General features: G+C 67.5%; 2 protein-coding genes across 6 annotated transcripts; one reads left to right on the forward strand and one right to left on the reverse strand.

Annotated features, from left to right (window-relative positions):
- Window positions 1-692: 692 nt before the first annotated feature.
- Window positions 693-12,385, reverse strand: LOC140902202 (BAR/IMD domain-containing adapter protein 2). Of its 5 annotated transcripts, none has more exons than XM_078850181.1 (14): window positions 12,277-12,385; window positions 9,459-9,534; window positions 9,179-9,265; window positions 7,924-7,985; window positions 7,465-7,536; window positions 6,743-6,880; window positions 4,756-4,908; window positions 4,129-4,287; window positions 3,513-3,750; window positions 2,618-2,801; window positions 2,259-2,330; window positions 1,767-1,941; window positions 1,146-1,189; window positions 693-1,010 (listed from the first exon to the last, which is right to left on the reverse strand). In XM_078850181.1, the coding sequence occupies exons 1-14, from the start codon at window positions 12,322-12,324 to the stop codon at window positions 938-940; spliced, it is 1,581 nt and encodes a 526-aa protein (XP_078706307.1). In that variant the 5' UTR covers window positions 12,325-12,385; the 3' UTR covers window positions 693-937. The 5 variants fall into 5 exon arrangements, with proteins under 5 accessions (XP_078706307.1, XP_073178137.1, XP_073178140.1 ...); XM_073322036.1 differs by having other exon boundaries at window positions 4,075-4,287; XM_073322039.1 differs by lacking the exon at window positions 9,179-9,265 and having other exon boundaries at window positions 4,075-4,287.
- A 3,421-nt stretch (window positions 12,386-15,806) lies between these two features.
- Window positions 15,807-20,034, forward strand: LOC140902183 (uncharacterized). Its single transcript, XM_073321988.2, has 2 exons — window positions 15,807-18,636; window positions 19,669-20,034. The coding sequence occupies exons 1-2, from the start codon at window positions 15,953-15,955 to the stop codon at window positions 19,829-19,831; spliced, it is 2,847 nt and encodes a 948-aa protein (XP_073178089.2). The 5' UTR covers window positions 15,807-15,952; the 3' UTR covers window positions 19,832-20,034.
- The last annotated feature ends 621 nt before the right edge of the window (window positions 20,035-20,655 follow it).

Consider the following 20,655-nt stretch of genomic DNA (forward strand, 5'->3'; position numbering starts at 1 on the left):
GAGTTTCACCCCGTGGGCCTGGCATTGATGCTGGGCTTAAAAACCAGCCTCCCATTAGCCACCTGCCCCAGTTACATGTTGGACAATTAACCCCCAAGGAGGGGACGCTCCAGCCTGGAGCCCTGCAGGGACAATGGGCCGAGGCGGCGGTGGGTGGCGAACCTTGGGGCTCCCCACATCCGGGCAGCGCTGCCAGGGGGCACTGCAGAGGGTGAGGGTCTCCCCCCAGTGGCTGGCTTGGGCGGGCCGGCTGGGCAGGGCTCCTGGGAGGAAGCAGGGGGGCTGGAGCCCAGGGGCTCAGTCTCTGAACGGGGGAAGGGCACGGGGCCTGGCACTGACGGGTTGCTCCGAAGGACTGGCGAAAAGCTAGGGCACAGCAGCCCCCCTGGGGGAGCTGGGACCGATGGATAGGTGGGAGGGCAGGGGGGCGGATGTGTGCACAGGAGGACAGACAGATGGATGGGCGCATGGGGGGTAGACAGAGGGGATGGATGTGTGTAGGCGGATGATAGAGGGGTGCACGGGGGGATGGACAGATACACACCTAGCCCATAGAAGTGGTCGCTTTAGGGCAGGCAGAGCCCTCAGGAGGCATTTCTGTCTTGGGGGGAAGCCTCTCCCCCTCCCTTCTCTCTCCCTTCCCCCACCCCCACACACACACTGGCTCCCCAGGGCCCAGCTCCGTTCCTGCCTCCCCCTCCAGGCATCGCCGGCGGGATTCGAACCCCGACCCCCTCCCCTCCCTGGCCGCTGCGCAATACGGGGCCCGGCTTTTGGGATGCTCTTCTGCAAAGCAGCCACTAGAGAGAGCTGCAGGCTGCATTTGGGGGGGAGGCCCCCGCCAGCTCCCGAGTCCTTCCTGAGCGGGGGAGGGGGGGGCTCCTGGCATCTCTCCCCCAGGGGGCTGTCGGCGGGCGAGGCGGGCGCCCTCAGGGCCTCACTGGATCAGCGGGGCCGAGCGGTCATTGGTCACAGTCCGCTTCAGCCTGACGTGAGCGAAGGGGTTAGACCTGGGGGGGAAGGGGGGAGAGAGAGAGAGAGGGCAGGGGTCATGGGGCCTCCATGGCAGTTGTAGGGGGGATAAATCCAGGTGCTAGTTCCCACGGGGGGGGATCCTGATGGGTGGGGGGCCTCGCTGCTCTCACCTGGACGGGGAGGAGTTCAGGGGGCTCCCAAATTCGTTCGCTAACTGGGAAGAGGAAGGAGAGAATCACATTAGCCGGAAGGTGAGGTTGGAGGGGGGTGGTTGCAGGGGGCAGGGCACGTGGCAGTCACCAGGCTGGCCCTGCAATACACACACTTGCCCCCAGGTGGCAGCTGGCAAAGGGGCCTGCAGAAGAAATGTGGGGGGGGTTCCTCAGTGGGGCCCCCTTGGTGGCAATTTGGTGGCACTGGACAACCGACCAATTCGCTCCCTGCCTCGGTGCCATGCTGCCGGCCCCCTGCGCCCCCGGCCTGGCTGGCACCCTGGGGGCGGGCAGGCCAAGCGCCACCCACGGAGGGTCATCGAGGCGAAGTGCCCGGCCATTGCAATGGAGCGGCTCAGGAGGCTCCGGTGAGCTACTGCCCCTGGAGCGGTGGCTGGGTGCCGGGGAGGGGAGCGGGGGGGGGTCTCAAGGGTTGGGGCACGCTCAAGGCTGGGCAGCAGGCTTCAGGGGGGAGGAGACTGGGGGGAGGAGCTGTGCCCCGAGAGGAGCCGAGGGACCCCAGGTCCAGCAAGTGGCCAGCAGGGGGGCACTCACCTGGAAGCTCCTCCCCCAACTCACCTGTGACAGGTCAGGGTTCATCATGCTGTAGGGGCGCTGGCGGAAGGTGCTGGGGCGGGGGGAGGGGGTGTAGCGCAAGGCGTCCCCCCCATGGCCCCCCTCCGGGCTGGGGGCCACACACCCCGCTTTGTCCAGGGTCCCCGTGCTGCAGCTGTTGAGTTTGCTCAGGGGAAAACTGGGGGGGCAAGGGGGAGGAGAGGTGGGGGTTAAAACGAGGCCCTGGAGCTGCACAGGTCCCCCCAAAATACTTCCCCCCAGCCCCAATCTCCCCCTCTCTGTGCCCCGCATCCTGCCACCAGCTCAGCACCACCCTCTCCCCATCCCGCTCTGCCCCCTCTCGTCCCCCAGCTCAGTACCACTGCCAGCCCCCCATTTCCCCCCATCCCCTCCAAGCCCCCTGCCTCCCCAGTCCCAACCCCAGCCTCCTCCATCTGTCACCCCCTACTCCTCCTCTCCCCTCCCACCACGTGGCACACCCAGCCCCCAGCTCACCTGCCATGGGGTTTCTCAGGGGTCTCGGCAGGGGGGACAGGACGGGTGTACGAGAAGGGGAACCAGCCTTTCCTGGGGGTGGGGGGAGCAGAGGTCAGGCAGGACGGAGACACGCCCAGACCCTCCCCACAAAGGGCGGCTGAGGTCACAGCCCCACAGAGGCCGGCAAGGGCCCCGCTGGGACCCGGATCTGGGACTTAGAACCCAGGAGCCCGGATCCATCATCCCCGGGTCTGGGAGGGGAGTGGGGGCTAGTGGTGAGGGGGGGCTGGGAGCCAGGATTCCTGGGTTCTCTCCCCAGCTGTGGGAGGAGGGGAGGGGAGAGGGCTAATGGTTAACAAGGGGAGGGGAGCACTCACATGTGCGTGGCCTCGTTCTCCCCGTAATGCCAGCCGTCCCGGGCCTCGGCCACCAGCAGCGCAATGACGTCGCCCTCCTGGAAGTTGAGCAGGGTGCTGCTCTCACCGGGTGCGTGGGAGAACACGGCCTGCACCCGGCGCCGCTCGACCCACACCCCACTCCGCGGCAGGGTCCTGTTCTCTGCTGGGGGGTGGGAAAAGTGGGGGAGGTCAGGCTGGGGATTCCTTGCCTTCCTGCCTCTGGAGAGGGGCCAAGAGACTGAGAAAGGGGCACACGGGGGATATATGGTGGGGGTCTTATAGGGGGGCATCGGGTGGGGCTTGGGGTGTCCCAGGGTACACACAAGGAGCCTGGGGGGGGCACCAGCGGATAGAGATAAAAGCTGGATTGGGGGGAGAGGAGAACTCGGGGGGGGGCGCGTTGTGTGTAACTGGCCAGGAACCCGCAGAGCCCCCCACACAGCCCCAATCTCCCTCCCAGCCCCGGCCGGGTCAGCCCAGGGTATGAAATCTGAACAAGCCGCTCAGCGCTGGACTGTTAATTGGCTTAGTCTGGGCAAAGCGCCCAGACCTGGGGGGTGGGGGTGGGGCAGTTTCCCCCCAGAATGGGGTCACCCTCCCCCCCCCAACAACCCCCCACGGAGCCTGCATCATGTGCCAGGGAGGCTGGAAACCAGTGGGGGCTGGGACACCCCCATCTGGGGGCACATGTGAGACGAGCCGGTCAGGCTCAGCTCCAGTAGCAAATGTATCTGAGCTGGCCAGCTCAGACCAGGGCTGGGCTAGCAGGGGGCTGCGGGTCGGGAGTGAGGGGCACCGGCAGGGCTCGGGGGGGGGAAGGGGTGGGCTAGCAGGTGCTGCGGGTCGGCAGAGAGGGGCACCAACGGGCACTTACTCAGCGTGGCGAGGCGGGTCTCCGCAGAGGCTTTGCGGGGGATGGGCAGGGTACAGGAGTAGCTGTCGCTGGCCCTGGGCGGCGGGGGGGTCTGCGTGGCTGGTGCGGGCTGTGGGGCCGGCAGGCCTAGCGGGACAGTGAGGGGCTCTCTGGCAGGCGGGGGCCCCAGGTCACGGGAGCCCCGGGTGCGGTGAGAGTCGCCGTTGGGGAGCGGAGTCGCTTCCTGCAGTGAGACGCGCTGCGGAAGGAGAGACGGGGGGCAGGGGGAGGGGCTCTGCTCACTGGGGATCAGGGACACCCACCCAGCTGGGCTTGGGGACCCAGGAGTCCGAGTCACCCTCCCAGGGGCTCTGCCCTTGCAGAATGAACCCAGGAGTCCGGGTCACTGACCTAGCTGGGGATGAGGACCCAGGACACAAGGTCACTGCCAGGGGGACCCTACCCCTCTCCCGTAGTCCCCAAGTCACCATCCCTGTTCGGAAGGGGACCCAGGAGTCCGGGTCTCTCCCGAGGGGCCCCACCCCCTGGCGACAGCGGCCCTCCCCCGTGGGCAGAGACATACGTGGTTGAGGGCCAGCCCCCCACCCCCCAGCAGGGGCGCCAGCTCCGCGGGCACCTCCAGGGGCTGGGGGGCAGGCAGCGGGTCGGAGACGGCGGGCGCGGCGGGGCTGTTGGCCGTCTGCTTCACCAGGGCCAGAGCGCGGTCGGGCAGGCGGGTGGGCTGGACACAGGACTGCTGCCAGCCGGGCAGCTTGGCCCCCAGCAGCTCCTTCACCTGCGGGGTGGGGGGCAGAGATGAGTGAGGGGGGGCAGAATGGGGGGGCCTACACTGCCCCTCGTGCCCCACCCAGGGGACCCCCCACCCTCTACGGGGCTCCCACTCCCCCCCCACCCAGCCCACAGCGCGACCCCCAACCAGGGCCCCGTAGGAACTACACCACTCCCCCCCTCCGTCCCCCTAACATGGGGCCTGTGGGGGCGGAGGGATACGGGGCGGAAGGATATGGGGAGTGCGTGACCGCACCCCAGCGGGTGGAAGGATACAGAGAGTGCGTGACCTCTCCCCAGTGGGTGGAGGGATACGGGGCGGAAGGATATGGGGTGGAAAGCCCCCTCCCCAGCAGGCGGAGGGATACGGGGCGTGCGGCCCCCTCCCCAGCGGGTGGAAGGATACGGAGCGGAGGGATACGGCGTGTGCGTGCCCCGCCCCTGGGGGCGGAGGGATACGTGGAGGGCGGCTCACCTTGGCGTGGTAGGCACCGAAGTGCTTGGACACAGCGCACTGGCGATCCACCAGGAACGAGTACCGGCGGCGCTCCTCGGTCAGGGCACCCTTGTATCCCTCCGCCACAAAGCAGTCCAGCTCGCTCTGCTTGGCGCTCATCACCTCCACATACTGGGAGCGGGGGGAGAAAAGAGTCCCAAGGGGGTATCAGAGAATGGGGGGGCTGAATCACCCCTATATCAGACCTCACCACCTCAGAGTTGGGCCTAGATATCAACCCTGCATCTGACCACAGATAATCCCCCCCATATTGGCCTGACACCCCATATCAAACCCCATATAGCCCCCCACATCAGACCCTGACACCCCACATTGGACCCCAAATAACCCCCCACATCAGACTTGGACACCCCATATCAGACCCCAAAACCCCCCCACATCAGACCCTGACACCCCACATTGGACCCCAAATAACACCCCCCATCAGACTTGGACACCCCATATCAGACCCCAAAACCCCCCCACATCAGACCCCAAAACCCCCCCACATCAGACCCTGACACCCCATATTGGACCCCAAATAACCCCCCACATCAGACTTGGACACCCCATATCAGAACCCAACCCCCGCCCCACATCAGACCCTGACACCCCACATTGGACCCCAAATAACACCCCCCATCAGGCCCTGACTGGATTCGGTGGGGGAAGGGTTAACACCCCCCACACACTCCTCTGCCCCCCCCTCCCCGTAGCAGGCCCTGGTGGGGGGAAGGGTTACCACCATCCCCCCTTTGCCCGCCCCACTTCCCCCTCCTCCCCCTGGCAGCCTGTAGAATGGGGGCCGTGACCCCGAAGTAATGGTTCCCCAGGCAATGGGTGTCGACAAAGGGGGGCCTTCCGGAGCCAAGGCGGGGAGTGGGCAGGGGGGAGGGGAGGGAGCAGGCGCCTGACATGCTAATGAGGGGGGGAGGGGAGTGAGGGGGGGGACCCTTGAGCAGAGGCGAGGGGGGGCAGAGAACTACCGGGGGGGGGGGGCCCAGGAGACACTTGCCAGAAACTCTTCCACTCTGCATCCCCCAATTGTGTCTCCTCCCGCCCCCCATGTGGGCGCCCTCCCCAGCGTTCCCCCCCCCCCGTGTGCGTTCCACCCCCCACCCTCCCGAGTCCATCCACCCAAAGCCCCTTATGGAGATTAGGGTCCCAGGCACCAGCTGGCCAAAGAATGTTAAAACCCTTCGGAGCCGCGAGCCCCTCAGGTCCCCGATCCCACCCGCGCCCCGAGCCACCGTTCCCAAGACAGCAACGCCCGCCTCTGCCCGCCGGGGGCGCCAGAGAGAGCGGGGTGGGGGAGCTCCTGGCCTCCCCCCGCCTCCAGCGGGACATCCTGCTGCGGCTTCCGGCCGGACGTGACGGCCCCGTGTCTCCTGCGGGAGCCTGGCCGATCCCATTGTTTTCCCAAGCTCTGCCCCTAGCTGCCAGGGGCCCCTTGGGGGGCTGAGGGAGAGGGGGGGTTGAGGCCTGGGGTCCTTTCTGCCCCCCCCAAATCAGCCAGCCCTGGAGGTATCGAGGCTTTGGCCAGTGTCTGTGTGCCCAGGCATGTGCCCGCGGGTGGGTGTGGGTGTCTGTCACGTGTGTACCGTTCGTGACATTCCAGCCCGGGGACACCGTGTGTGCCACGTGTGTTAGCATTTCCCCGTGTTTGAGCGTGTCGGGCTCACGTGTGGGCGTGTTCGGGGCGTCTCCGCTACTGTCTAGCCCGGGCCGAGCACGCCGTGCGTGCGACTGGGCAGGAACATCACCACGTGGGGGGAAGGGGAGGGTCTCGGCCCTGTGGGGCAGACCCCTATCCCAGACCTTGCTCCCAGATTAAGTGCCCCCCCAACCAGATTTACAATCCCCAGCACCTCCTGGTTCCCACCCCCCTGAGAGCCCCTCCCCCTGCAGTCCCCCCCTCCCCTGCACCTCATGGTCCCCCCCACCCCAGCCCTACTCCCCCCCTCACCTGCACCTCGCGGTCCCCATATTTCTGGGGGTTCTTGCTGCTCTGGCATTTCTTGCGCAGTTTCTTCAGCTCAGCTTGACACTTCTCAATGGCCTCCACCTTGGCCCGGTGCTCGCTCTGGTACTTCTTCAGGGTAGCCTGCGGGGGCGCCGGAGAGCGGGGCGGGGGGGGGGGGAGTCAGCTCGCCCCAGGGATGGGGCAGGATGGGGGTGGGGAGAGAGGGAACGGGACTTCCCAGGACCCTCAGCAGGGCCAGCTCGGTCTGCACAGCGCCCGGTATGATAGAGACCCCCCCCACAGATCTCAGTCAGAGCGGTTCTATGCACCATGATGGGGACCTCCCCCAGTCCCGAGTCACTGGGGGGGGGGGGAGTACGGGTGAGTGCAGTAACCAGTGTGACAGGGACCCCAATCTGTGTCTGAACTTATGAATGGTGCAACTGGAGAAACTGAGGCAGGGAGAGGGCAAACGCCTTTCACGGCCACAATGGGCAGAACCCTTTGGTGGGGGTGGGAAATTGAAAAGGGGAAAATGGGGGGCACATGGGGGGGCTGGGTGGATTGGGGTGCAGGGAGGGGCAGATGCCGGGCTGGGGGGGAGTCAGGGGCACCGGGGTGGGTGCAGGGGGGCTGGCGGGCACGGGGGGAGCAGGAAGGGGCAGGCACCGACCTGGGGGGGCCCTGCAGGGCTGGGGGGAACCCTATGCTGGGGGGACTCTTACCAGCAGGTACTTGACATCCAGCTCCAGTTTCTGCTCCAGCTGGGCCAGCAGCTCCGAGTGAAAAAGTTTCAGCTACAAGCGGGCGGCGGGGGCACGGGGGGGGGGGGCAAGAGGGGGACAGTGAACGAGGGATCCCCTCCCCCTCAGTACATCTCCCCCATTATATCCCCCCCATGTCATCCCAACCCCCTTGATATCCCCCTCCTCCCCTGGTATCCCACCCCCCTACCCCGGCCTCGGCTGAGAATGCAGGGTCCCATCCCCGCCCCCAACTGTTCTCCGGGAATGAAAAGTTCTGGGTGCAGGGGGGGTCTCGTGTGTGGGGGGGGACTGAGAAGGCAGCAGGGCTGGAGGGGGAGGCGCCCCAGGGCTTTGGGGAGGTGGGGAGCTAGCTGGGGAGGGGAACCGATGGAGGGGGGGAAGAGATAACACGATGGGGGGCGGGAGGGAGATACTCACAGTTTCCTCCAGCTGCACCTGGATCTGCCGATGCACCTCAGCCATCTGGAACAGGGTGTCTCCTGCGGGACGGGGAAACGACAGGTGTGTGTATATGGGGGGGTGGGGGAGCGTTAATCCATCCCATAATCCCCCACGTGGCGAAAGGGCCCATCCCCGTCTGCCCCCCACACCCGAGGCCTCGTGCGCCATTTCCACACGTGTGTGAGCAGGGCCCCCCACCCGTTAACACACATGCCCGGTGCTCACACGCTAGCCGTGGCGAGTGGGGCCGGCTCCCTCCCCCACCGGGTCACACAATGTGGAGGCTCCCCGCGGTCACCCCCACGCTGCCCTACAACTCGCAGTCTGCCCGTTGGTGCACGCCCGCCTCCCGGTTCCTGCCCTCTGCGCGCACCCTCACACCCACAACCTGTGCACACCTGCCACGATTTGCACACACACAATCCCCTCTCCAAATTCCCAGACACTCCCCACTGGCTACACCCCCGCACGCCCCTCTTCACACGCTGCTCACCAGCCGCACACACCCCTGCTTGCACCCCCCCCTATTGTGCACACAACCCCCCATGCATGACACATGCCCCTCAGTGTGCACCCCATGGGCCCACGCCCCCAATGTGCCCCATGGCCCCCTCCCCCAGAGGCAGAGGGACACAATCCCCCCTTCAGCCCCCCTCACTCCACCCCACCACCTATTTGAGCCCCCCCTCCTCTCAACTCCCCCTTCCCTCCGCCCAGGCAGGTCACACCCTGGGGGAGGGGGAATTTGGGCTCTGGCAGCAAAGTGTGTGTGGGGGTTGAAAGGTGTGTGGGGGGAGCTGGCCCCCCAGGCCGTGAAGGGTTAAAACTGGAACCTTGGGCGGGGGGGGGGGGTTGCTAGGCAAGGCGAAGGGAGAGGAAAGGGGATGGCTGGGCCTTGAGCTATGGTAGTGGGGGGGGGGCATTTCTCAGGACACATATCTCCCCCCCCCACCCAGTCTGCAAGGCTGGCCCAGCCCCGGACAGGGGAGGGGAGACAGGAGGAAATCACAGCTTCCAGCAAGAAAACAGCAGCTTCCTGCAGCAGGAAGTCCCCAGCACGGAGACCTGGGGGGTGGGGTGGGATGCCAGGGGCGATGGGCCCATAGTTCTGATCCAGGCGGGCAGGGAGGAGGCACGACACCGGGGTAGATGGGCCTGTGGGTCTGACCTGGAGCAGACGGCCCAGCCCTCTCCCCCCGCCCCACAGCCATGTCCCCCAGGTATCACCTACCCAGTTCCTTGGACCCTTGGCTGTCGCTGGCCAATTCCCCCAGCTTCACCAGGGCGTCGAAATAACCCTTGGCCGCTACGGTCACCCCTGCTGGGACAGAGAGAGCAGGAGGGAGTGAATGACACGGGGCCTTTCCCCTCTAGGGGGTGCCGGCTCCCACCCGGCCCTAGGGCAGGGACCGGCTGGCACAGGGGAGCAGGGAATGGGGCATGGGGCCTTTCCCCTCTGGGGGGCGCTGGCTGGATGGGCTGGGGAGGTCCGTGGGAAAATCGCAGTTTACCTGAGAGCGCTCGTTGGTAACTCTTCCCCATTGTGACAAAACTCCTCAGGCCGGGGTTGAACTGGTCCAGAATCACCTGCACCAAACAGAGTGGTGATCACAGCTCGTGCTGTCACCAAGCGCTGGGATGTGGCCCCTCTGGGGTGGGGCGCAAGGGCTGGGTATACAGGGACCCCTCGCCTGGTGCTGGGATGCAACCCCTCTGGGGTGGGGCGCGGGGGTTGGGTATCCTGGGTGGGGGGGTGGCACAGGATTTACATTGCACTTGCATCTGAAGAAGTGGGGTATTCACCACGAAAGCTTAGGCCCAAATAAATCTGTTCGTCTTTAAGGTGCCAGCGGGCTCCTCGTTTTTGAAGATTTACATTGTTAGACACCAAGGTATTATATTCCTAAGCAAAGTGACACTTGGAGGGGTGAGTGGGGGGCTAGGAGGAGGAGCGAGGAACGGATCTGGGGAGTGTGTGGAGAGGGATGGATGGGGATGGACGGAGGAGCACATATGGGGATGGACAGATGGACAGGTGGGTGGAGGGGTGAGTGTGGGGATGGACAGGTGGGTGAATGGATGGATAGAGGGACAAATGAGGAGCTGTGTGGGCATGGATGGATAGAAGGGTGGAGGTACAGATGGATAGAGGGATGGATGGACGCATAGAGGGGTGGACGGACGGATGGAGAGAAGGATGTGTGTGAAGATGGATGGACAGATGGATGATGTGAGGGGGGGACAGACACCGTACTGAGCCCCAGGACTCTGGCACCCCTAATCCCCAGCAGGCGGCAGACGGGGGCCAGCTGAGGGCCGATCAGCACCAGGCCCAGCCCAGCAGGAGGGCGGCTGGCTGGGCGAAGGCTCCTGGGCGCTGGGCCGCGGCCGACTGCCCACCCTTCCCCGCCCGGCACACGGGAGCCCAGCACCAGCTCAGCCCGGATCAGTCGGCTCAGCCCGATGGCTTTGGGGTCAGCGGGTCGGGCGCAAAGACACTGTCCCCCGGGGCGGGGCGGTGGAGCCAGGACCCCTGGGTTCTCTCCCTGTCTCGGGGAGGGGAGGGGGAGGACTAGTGCTTAGAGCGGGGGGCAGAGAGGCTGGGAGCCAGGACTCCTGGGTTCCCAAGCAACCCTACAATGGTAAAGCAGCCTACAATAATGAAGCAGGACATGTAGCTATCGCTAGACATGTAGACGCGGACAGATGGACTGATACCCCTCATGGAAACACTGGAGCCAGAGGGGTGTAGCCGGGGGGCCCTGAGCTGGGGCTGTTCCCTGGCCCCCAGGCCCTGTGGGGGGAGGATCCAAGAGGCAGCTGGAGCCCAGCCCGATTTCTCTCGGCTCCCACAGGCTGTTTCCCCGGGAACGAGTTAGCCTTTTAAAAGAATCTGATCCAGCCAGAAATTGCAGTCCCCCCCTGCCCCCGCACATTTAATCCCCAGTCAGCTGGGACAGGGGGCTGGGAATCCACACAAGATGCAGCCCCCCCGCAACAGTGCTCTGCACCCTGGCCCTTTGGGGGGGTCACATCCCATCCTGGGGGGGACCCCCGATTGGGGGCTGCATGGAGGGGAATGGAACGAGGGGTCCCAGGGCCGGAGCCGTGGCTGGCATAACTGGGGGGAGGACAGAGTGATTAGATTGGGGGATGGAGAGGTGCAGACAGGGATGGAAGGGTGCATGGGAGGATGGATGGATGGATAGAAAGGAGCCGAGACCCCAGCGCCCGACCCTCCCCACGGATGCCAGATGAACCCCTCAGCGACATGGGCAGGAAACCATCCCCCCGACCCCCTCCCGCGCCCCAGCATTTGCGGGTTCATTTTTCCCCTTCGCTCCCTGCTGAGCAGGAACGAGTCCAAGCTCCTGGGGGAATCCTCCGGGCGGAGCTGGGTGACTGAGATCAGAACCTGGCCCTGCTGCAAACAGGGGTGACTCCGGATTGACCCTGAGAGGGAGCTGGGATCAGAACCCGGTGCCATTGCAATCAGGGTTCACTCCGGATTGACACCAGAGGGTCTGAGATCAGAATCCGGCCGCGCTGCAATCAGGGGTGACTCCAGTTTGACGCTGGGATCAGAACCTGGCCCTGTTGCAATCAGGGGTGACTCCAGATTGACCCCACCCCCTCAGGGCTGCCCCATGGGCTGGGGTTAAAACCCATAGCCCCAGAAAGAGCCAGAAGCTGAGGGGACCAGACCCTGGCAACCGACCCATCCCCATCGCTCAGTGGAAGTCTGGGTGAGCGGCAGGGCCCCCAGCACCCCAACCCCCACGGGGAGGCGGAGCAAACGGGGGACAACGGAATCTCAGGCCCCCCACCCCCTCAGGCCCCACTCCCCCCTCACCATCTACCTCCACACATGCACCCTCCACCGCAACCCCCCTCCCCAAAACACTTCCCCAGACGTTTCCCTGCCAGGCTAACAAAGGGGCTCCAGACTCCAGGGGGAGTATAGAGAAAAGCTCCAGGCCAGGGAGATGGAGGGAATGCGGGGGGGGGGGGGTATGGCCGGGGCCAGGGAGTAGAATAACTGCGCAGGCAAGGGGGCGCAGAGGAGGCGGGGGGAGCAGGGAAGGGACTAGAGGAGTGGGGGGGACCGACGGGGGGAGCAGGGAAGGGACCGGCGCGGGGGGGGGGGGCGGGAGCCGGCGGTGGAGCAGGGAAGGTGCCGGGAAGGGACCGGCAGGGGAGACCCGGAGGGGGAAACTGGTGGGGGGAGCAGAGAAGGGACCTGCAAGGGGGGGGGAGCCGGCGGGAGGAGGAGAGAAGGGACCGGCGGGGGAAGGGGGGAGACCGACGGGGGGGGCCGGTAGGGCTCACCCTATAGACACTCTCCGTGAGCCGGTTGACCTCGTCCGAGCGGGACATGCTGGCGCCGGGGACCGGCCGGGAGCTGGGACGCAGCGAGCCCCGAGGCAGGGACCGGAGGGCGGGGTGGGCAGCACCAGCGGGTGGGGGAGGGCGGAGTTGGGGCTGGGGGGCCAGGGGCTGGGGGGGGCAGAGTTTATGGGGGAGGTGTGGGAGGGATTCTAGGAGGGGGAGGAGGAGTTGCGGGGAAGAGGGGGCTTCTGGGGGGCGGGGTGCTGCGGGGGAGGAGTTATGGGGGGTGCGGTGGGGGGCCACTGAGAGAGACAGACAGGAAAAGGTCCTGCCAAAACGCCAGCCTGAAAATAAACTTTCCAGCCAATCAGGAGTCGCCCGTGACCGCCCCATCCTTCCCCTCCCCTCGAAATCTGGGCCACTTTAGCATGAATGGGCGTGGCCTCTTTGGCTCATTTCCATATTTAAAGAGACAGGCTAACGCGCCCCCTCCCCCCACCCCGTGAAATACGCCCCGCCCCGGACGAGGCGCGTTGGCTTCACTGGAACCAGCTCCATAGTTGGACCCAGCGGCGCTGGGCTGCGGGGAGCGGGGAGGGGGGCTCTGCAGGGGGCGCTGGGCTGCGGGGAGGGGGGCTCTGCAGGGGGCGCTGGTGAGCGGGGTGGGGGGGTAGTAGGGGGCGCTGGGCTGCGGGCTCTGCAGGGGGCGCTGATCTGCGGGGAGCGGGGCGGGGGAGCAGCAGGGGGCGCTGGGCTGTGGGGAGCGGGGCGGGGGGGCTCTGCAGGGGGCGCTCTGCCTTCTAAGTACTAAGGTCAGTGGCCAAATATGAATGGTCATTGTAACATATGTCTCAGATGTGCAATGGGGACTGGGGGTCAGGAGTGACGGGCACCGCCAGGACTGGGGTGGGGGAGCCCAGGGCTGGGCTGGCAGGGGGCTGCGGGTCGGGAGTGAGGGGCACGGGCAGGGCTCTGCCCTCACCCTCTCTTCCCCCATCTCCACTCCCTGGGTTCCCTGACCCGGTTCCAGACGCCAAGACGTGTCTGCTGAAGCCTCCACTTCCCTGGATTCCTGGTGCCCACCTCACCCCCAGGTCTGCGTGACCCCCCCCCCCCGGACCTGGCGTTAGCAGCATCTCCCCTCCCTCTCCCCCCCGGGGCTGGCTGGGCTCCCAGGCACGTCCACGGTGCTCTGGGCTTCCCGTTCCCATGGGACTGCGGCCAGCATCTCTCCGGCACCGCAATCTCACAGCCCGGATTTGGATGGTCTCGGGCTCAGCCCGGAGCCTGGGCTCAGACTGCCCCCTGCTGCCCACCCCCTGCCACTGCAGCTCCCCAGCAGTCAGGGTTGGCCTCAATGCCCCAGCATGGTGCGAGGGGCCACTGGGCTGAAGGGAGCAGGGCAGGGGGCTCAGCAGGGGGCGCTGGGTTGCGGGGAGCGGGGCGGGGGACTCAGCGGGGGGCGCTGGGCTGAGGGGAGCAGGGCGGGTGGCTCAGCAGGGGGCGCTGGGTTGCGGGGAGCAGGGCGGGGGGCTCAGCGGGGGGCGCTGGGCTGCGGGGAGCGGGGCGGGGGGCTCAGCGGGGGGCGCTGGGCTGCGGGGAGCGGGGCGGGGGGCTCAGCGGGGGGCGCTGGGCTGCGGGGAGCGGGGCGGGGGGGCGCTGGGCTGCGGGGAGCGGGGCCGGGGGCTCAGCAGGGGGCGCTGGGCTGCGGGGAGCGGGGCGGGGGGCTCAGCGGGGGGCGCAGGGCTGCGGGGAGCGGGGCGGGGGGCTCAGCGGGGGGCGCTGGGCTGCGGGGAGCGGGGCGGGGGGCTCTGCAGGGGGCGCAGGGCTGCGGGGAGCGGGGCGGGGGGCAGCAGGGCGGGGAGAGGCTCAGTGGGGGTCAGTGACCCCTGTGGGGGAGGGCGCCCCCTTTTGCACACCCTGCGCATACGCCTGGGTGCTGCAATTTCCGCAGCAAGTTTCTGATGGTGTCGGCGCGTTGCACAGGGAGGAAGTAGCGGCCAGCGACGCCCGAAGACAAGTTTTGACTCATCCCAGGAGTCGGGACAGGTGGTGCCGAAAGTCTGAGCTCTGAGACAGCAGGTGAGAGAGAGGCAGGAGGCTGCGGGTCGGGAGTGAGGGGCACCAGCAGAGCTGGGGGGGGGGGGCTGGGGGGGGGCAGGAGCTCAGGGCTGGGCTAGCAGGGGGCTGCGGGTCGGGAGTGAGGGGCACCAGCCAAGTTGGGGGTCTGGTCACATAGACATCCCCCCTCCCACCATGCACTTGCAGGCCCCTAGATGCTCCCAATCCCCCCGGCAGCCCTCAGCAAGGATGGGACAGCTTCAACCCAGACCACGAAGGCCCCTGGGGAGCCCATCCCCCAGCTGAGACACCCCCCCCGACTCACTCCCCCCGACGGCATCCCGGCTGACAGTGTCCCTCGGGGTGCTGGGTCAGAGCCCTGGCGGCAGGGGGGGGGGGGGGTGACGGCTCAGTTCCCAGAGCTGGTTTCATTTGCAACCACAAGAAAGGTAGAGCGAAGAGTGGCGGGGGGGGGGATCAGCAGCTGCGATTTCCTGCCACTAGGGGGCACAATTGCATCCAAAGACACCCCCCCCCCCGAACCCCTCCAGCCTGGCCAGGAGGCAACCATTATCTATGCCCCCCCCCCCAACAGCCCCTGCTCTGGGACCGGATGGGAGCCGGTGCCCCCTAGAGGGAAAGGCCCCGTGCCCCATTCCCCACCCGCCTGAGCCAGCCAGTCCCCGCCCTGGGGCGGCTGCCAATACTGCCCCTGCTTAGCCCGGATTTAAGCCCTTTCCGGTCATTAGCTCCCTGAGTCCACGGACCTCCGGGCTGCAGAGCGAATTTCCTGTGCCCGGCTTTGCAGAAGGGAAGTGAAATGGAGAAATTACGTCTGACCCCGTGAGGTCACATACAGTTGGTGTTAGCTGAGGGAACAGGACCCAGTCCCCCTCTAACCACTAGCCCACCCCTCCTCTCCCTGAGCTGGGGAGAGAACCCAGGAGTCCGGGCTCCCAGCCTCCCCCCTCTAATCACTAGACCCCCACTCTCCTCCCTGAGCTGGGGAGAGAACCCAGGAGTCCGGGCTCCCAGCCTCCCCCCTCTAATCACTAGACCCCACTCTCCTCCCTGAGCTGGGGAGAGAACCCAGGAGTCCGGGCTCCCAGCCTCCCCCCTCTAATCACTAGACCCCACTCTCCTCCCTGAGCTGGGGAGAGAACCCAGGAGTCAGGGCTTCCAGCCTCCCCCCTCTAATCACTAGACCCCACTCTCCTCCCTGAGCTGGGGAGAGAACCCAGGAGTCCGGGCTTCCAGCCCCCCCCCCCCCCGCACAACTCTAACCACTAGTGACGGGAGTGCAATTTGTTTTTCTCGTTGCAGGTGTCTGTGTGCCGGGTCGCTCGGCTCAGCCCCAGCCGGGGCAGGAAACGGGGGCTCTTTTAAGGCGCCTGCCATCGGATAGGGGAGGCAATCCTTGGGAGTGGGGGGGGGGTGTAGCTAGAAGCCCCGGCCCCAGGTCACTCGCTGCCGGGAGTGGGTGGAGGTCACTGGGTGCGGGGGTCAGCGGGTGGGGTGGGGGGCGTAAGCGGGGCGTGTTCTGTGCTGTGCCAGTCCCAGGCGTGCACACACACAACCAGCAGAGGGCAGCACACACAGCCCCCCCCCCCCCGCCATGCCCCTGGCTCTGCCCCTCTGGCTCCTTGCAGCCGTCCTCTGTGCCCGCCATGCCAGTGCCTTCGGCTTTGCCTGGTGCCAGCTGCCCTACGAGCTGCCAGGCTACGCCAGCTGCGCCGGGCACGGCATCACCCAGCTGGGCCCGGCCATCGCCCCGCTGCCCAACTCCACCCTCTGGCTCAACGCCTCCCAGAACGCCCTGCAGGACCTGGCGCCCGCCACCTTCGCCCACCTGCCCCGCCTGCGGGAGCTGCGGCTCGACCTCAACCGCCTCCGCGCCCTGCAGATCGGCGCCTTCCAGGGCCTGCAGGAGCTGGAGCTGCTGGACCTCAGCCAGAACCGGCTGGCGGCCCTGGGCCCCGCGGCGCTGGCGGGGCTGACGGGCCTGCGGGTCCTGCTTCTGAGGGGCAACGCCCTGGCCGCCCTCCACCCTGCCGCCCTGGCGGCCCAGCCCGGTCTGCAGGAGCTCCATCTGCCCCACAATCGGCTCTCCCGGCTCCAGGAGGTGGCCGCGGTCGCCAGCGGCTTGGCCAACCTCTCCCTCCTCGACCTGGACTCCAACCGGATCTCCGCCCCGTGCCCTGGGCCCGGCCTGCTCTCTATGCCCTTCCTGCGGGACCTCAACCTGCGGAATAACAGCATCGCCTGGCTGGACCTCGCCCACTGCTCCCTGCCCGGCCTGCGCTCTCTCAACCTGACCCACAACAACATGAGTCGGCTGGAGGCCGCTTCCTTCGGCGCCGTGCCCGGCCTGGAGGAGCTGAGTTTGGACGAAAACCCCCTCAACATCTCCTACCTCCTGGACCTGCCGCTGCCCAACCTCACAGCCCTGCACTGGTCCAGCATGCGCCCGGTGCTGGACGCGGACCTCGGGCTGGCCTGCCAGGTCTTGGGGAGCCTGCCGGCGCTGACCACCCTGGACATCAAACACTCCAAGCTCCCGCCGTCCCGGCTGGGCCAACTGGGCGCTTGCACCAACCTGACCTGGCTGGACCTGTCCACCACCCCGCTGAGCCAGCTGGAGGGGGGCGTCTTCCGCTCGTTCCCCCGCCTGGAGTCCCTCTCGCTGGACAAGTGCAAGGTCAAGCGGCTGAAGCAGAGTGCCTGGGGCGGGTCGCTGCCCTGGCTCCGGGTCCTCGTCCTGCGACGCAACCACCTCACCAAGCTGGAAGACCGCGTCTTCCGGCCCCTCGGCAGCTTGGCCCACCTGGACCTGTCCAGGAACCGCCTGACCTACGTCTACAAGGGGTCCTTTCTGGGCATGACCTCCCTGAGGACCTTGCTTCTGCAGGGCTGCCAGCTGGCGGCCGTCACCCGCGACACCTTCGCCTACACCCGCAAGCTGGAGACCCTGGACCTGAGCGACAACAACCTCCAGTACATCAAGACCTCTGCCTTCCTGAGCCTCCACCGTCTCCGCACCCTGCTGCTCTCCGGCAACCGCATCCTCACCCTCCAGAAAGGGGCCTTCAAGGGCCTCACCTCCCTCCGCCACCTCTCGCTGGCCCAGAACGGCCTCTACAAACTCTCCCAGGGCTCCTTCCTGGGCCTGAAGGCCCTGGAGACCCTGGACCTCAGCCGCAACCGCCTCCTGGCCTACTGCAAGTACGACTCGCCTGCCCCCTTTGCCGGCCTGCCGGCCCTGCGGGGCCTGGATCTCAGCTCGCAGGAGGCCCGGCCCCCCGTCCGGCTGCCCTCCAATCTCTTCCAAGGGCTGGGGAACCTCCAGGAGCTCAGCCTGAGGGACAACCCCAGCGGCGTCTTCCTCAACCTCTCGCTGGCTCCCTTGGCCAGCCTCCACTCCCTGGATCTCTCCGACATCTACCCGGGCCGGGAAGGGCTCTTCAGCCTCCGCCCGGGGCTCTTCCGAGGCCTGGGCGGCCTGCGGCGGCTCCGGCTGGACGGCAGCTCCCTCCGGGACCTGCCCGGCGAGGTCTTCTCCAGCCTGGCCTCCCTGGAGTGGCTCTCGCTGCGGGAGAACGGGCTGCGGAACGTGAGCCGGGCCCCGCTGGCCCACCTGCCCGCGCTGCGCTACCTGGACGTGGCCGGCAACCCCTTGGCCTGCTGCTGCGAGAACGTCTGGTTCCAGAACTGGTCGGCGGCGGAGCCGGGGGTCCAGGTGGCCCTGCTGGGCTCCTACCTCTGCCTGGGGCCCGGCGTGAGCCAGGGGCTCTTCCAAGCCCACGATCTCGCCTTCTGCTGGGCGGACCTGGGCGCGGTCTTCTTCGCGGGGTCGTTCGCCGCCACCTTCCTGGCGCTGGCGGGGTCCCTGGCCGGGGCCAAGCTGGGCTGGACCCTGCGCTACGGCTACTACCTGCTGCGGGCCTGGGGCCGGGGCCGGCTGCGGCGGGGCCGGCGGGGCTACCAGTATGACGCCTACGTCTCCTGCTGCCCCGAGGACGAGGCCTGGGCGGTGCGCACGCTGCTGGCCAAGCTGGAGGAGGAAGGGCGGCCCCGGCTCCGGCTCTGCTTCGGGCCCCGCGACTTCGCCCCCGGGGCCTATTACCTGGACAACGTGCAGCAGGGCGTGAGCAGCAGCCGCAAGGCCCTGTGCCTGCTGAGTGCCCGCGCCCTGGAGAGTGAGTGGTGCTCGCTGGAGATCCAGCTGGCCTGCGCCCGCACCTACGACCAGGGCCACGACCCGCTGGTCGTCGTCTTCCTCGAGGACATCCCCAACTACCGGTGAGGCTCCCCCGGCGGGGGGCACGCGGCTAGCCTGGCCCCGCCTCTCCCAGCTGGGGGCGCTGTGGGGAGCCGGGAGGGGGGAGCTGGCTGCGGGGGGAGCTCCCGGGGGCGCTGTGGGGAGTGGGAGGGGGGTTGGCTGTGGGGGGAGCTCCCGGGGGTGCTGTGGGGAATAGGGGGGAGCTGGCTGTGGGGGGAGCTCCCGGGGGCGCTGTGGGGAGTGGGAGGGGGGTTGGCTGTGGGGGGAGCTCCCGGGGGTGCTGTGGGGAATAGGGGGGAGCTGGCTGCGGGGGGAGCTCCCGGGGGTGCTGTGGGGAACAGGGGGAGCTGGCTGTGGGGGGAGCTCCCGGGGGTGCTGTGGGGAGTGGGAGGGGGGTTGGCTGCGGGGGGAGCTCCCAGGGGTGCTGTGGGGAGCCGTGGGGGGGGGCTGGCTGTGGGGGAGCTCCTGGGGGCGCGTGGGGAACGGGAGGGGTGCTGGCTGCGGGGGAGCTGTGGGGAGTGGGAGAGAGCTGGCTGCGGGGGGAGCTCCCGGGGGAGCTGTGAGGAGCCGGGGCGGGGGGGTGCTGGCTGTGGGGGGAGCTCCCGGGGGCGCTGTGGGGAACGGGAGGGAGCTGGTTGTGGGGGGAGCTCCTGGACTCTGAGATAGCGCGTTCCAGGGGGGGGCGCCGGCTGCGGGGAGAGCTCCCGCGGGCGCTGTGGGGAGCAGGAGGGGGCACTGGCCTGCGGGGGGAGCTCCTGTGGGCACCGTGGGGAGCGGGAGGGGCACTGGCTGTGGGGGGAGCTCCCGGTGGCGCTGTGGGGAGCGGGAGGGGGGGCTGGCTGCGGGGGGAGCACCTGCAGGCGCCGTGGGGGAGCGGGGGGGGCGCTGGCCTTGGGGAGCAGGAGGGTGGGCGCTGGCTGCGGGGGGAGCTCCCGGGGGCACTGTGGGGAGCAGGAGAGTGGGCGCTGGCTGCGGGGTTTGCTCCTGGGGGCGCCGTGGGGAGCGGGTGCCATGGGCCCTGGGGCTCAGATCTCGGCCTCTTGCCCCCGCAGCCTCTCCCCCTACCACCGCCTGCGGAGGCTGGTGAAGCAGGGCAGCTACCTGCACTGGCCGGAGCAGCCCGAGGCCCAGGACGTCTTCTGGACCCAGCTGCGGGAGGCCCTGGGGGCCAGCGAGGAAGCCGGGGGGATGGTGCAGTTCAACCTGGCCGAGTAACCCCAGCCGGGGGCTGTGGGGAGAGAACCACACCCCAGCCTCTGCAGCCGGTGCAGTCTGAGACTCCCCCTCAGCCTGGAGCGGTACGAGGACGATGACACAGCGGCGTGCGGGGCTTGTTCCAGCCAGCAGGAGGCAGCGACCCCCACCACAATGTATGTAGGCGCTCTACAGAATAAAGCTGGATTGTTTCCTGTGTTATAGCCAACAGCCCATGGCTTGGGGGGGGCATGGGGGGAGGGCTTAACTGGCCCATGGCCCCCTGGTGCAAATCTGGACTACCTCCAGTGCAGTCAGGGGTGACTCTGGATTGACTCCAGGGGGCTGAGAGCAGAACCCAACCCTGCCCCCCGTGCAGTCAGGTGTGACTCCGGATCGACCCTGGGATAGCAGAGATCAGAACCCGGTGCTGTCCCCACTGCAATCGGGGTGACAATGGATCGACCCCCAGGGGGCTGAGATCAGAACCCGACCCTGCATCCTGTGCAGTAAGGGGTGACTCCGGATCGACCCTGGGATAGCAGAGATCAGAACCCGGTGCTGTCCCCACTGCAATCGGGGTGACAATGGATCGACTCCAGGGGGCTGAGATCAGAACCCGACCCTGCCCCCCTTTGCAGTCAGGGGTGACTCCGGATCGACCCTGGGATAGCAGAGATCAGAACCCGGTGCCGTCCCCACTGCAGTCAGGGGTGACTCCAGATCGATCCCCGGGAAGCTGCGCTTGAGTCTGGGCGTGCACCCCCTCCCGCGCCGTGCTGGGGGCTCATCCCCGCTGTCCCGGCGTGTCACTTCCCCTCCCTAAATCCCTCCCAGTTCGTTAG

This window comes from Lepidochelys kempii, chromosome 23 (assembly GCF_965140285.1).
Source record: "Lepidochelys kempii isolate rLepKem1 chromosome 23, rLepKem1.hap1, whole genome shotgun sequence".
In the NCBI taxonomy this organism is placed as follows: Eukaryota; Metazoa; Chordata; order Testudines; family Cheloniidae; genus Lepidochelys; species Lepidochelys kempii.

Excerpts from the sequence above, each read along its gene's own strand:
- LOC140902202 (XM_073322036.1), bottom strand. The coding sequence starts at position 12,324 with ATGTCCCGCTCGGACGAGGTCAACCGGCTCACGGAGAGTGTCTATAGG. Across the intron at positions 9,266-9,458 it reads TTACCAACGAGCGCTCTCAG|GGGTGACCGTAGCGGCCAAG; the intron begins GTAAACTGCGAT and ends CTGTCCCAGCAG. Across the intron at positions 3,751-4,074 it reads GGGGGCTGGCCCTCAACCAC|CGCGTCTCACTGCAGGAAGC; the intron begins GTATGTCTCTGC and ends CTCCTTCCGCAG.
- LOC140902183 (XM_073321988.2), top strand. The coding sequence starts at position 15,953 with ATGCCCCTGGCTCTGCCCCTCTGGCTCCTTGCAGCCGTCCTCTGTGCC. Across the intron at positions 18,637-19,668 it reads GAGGACATCCCCAACTACCG|CCTCTCCCCCTACCACCGCC; the intron begins GTGAGGCTCCCC and ends TTGCCCCCGCAG.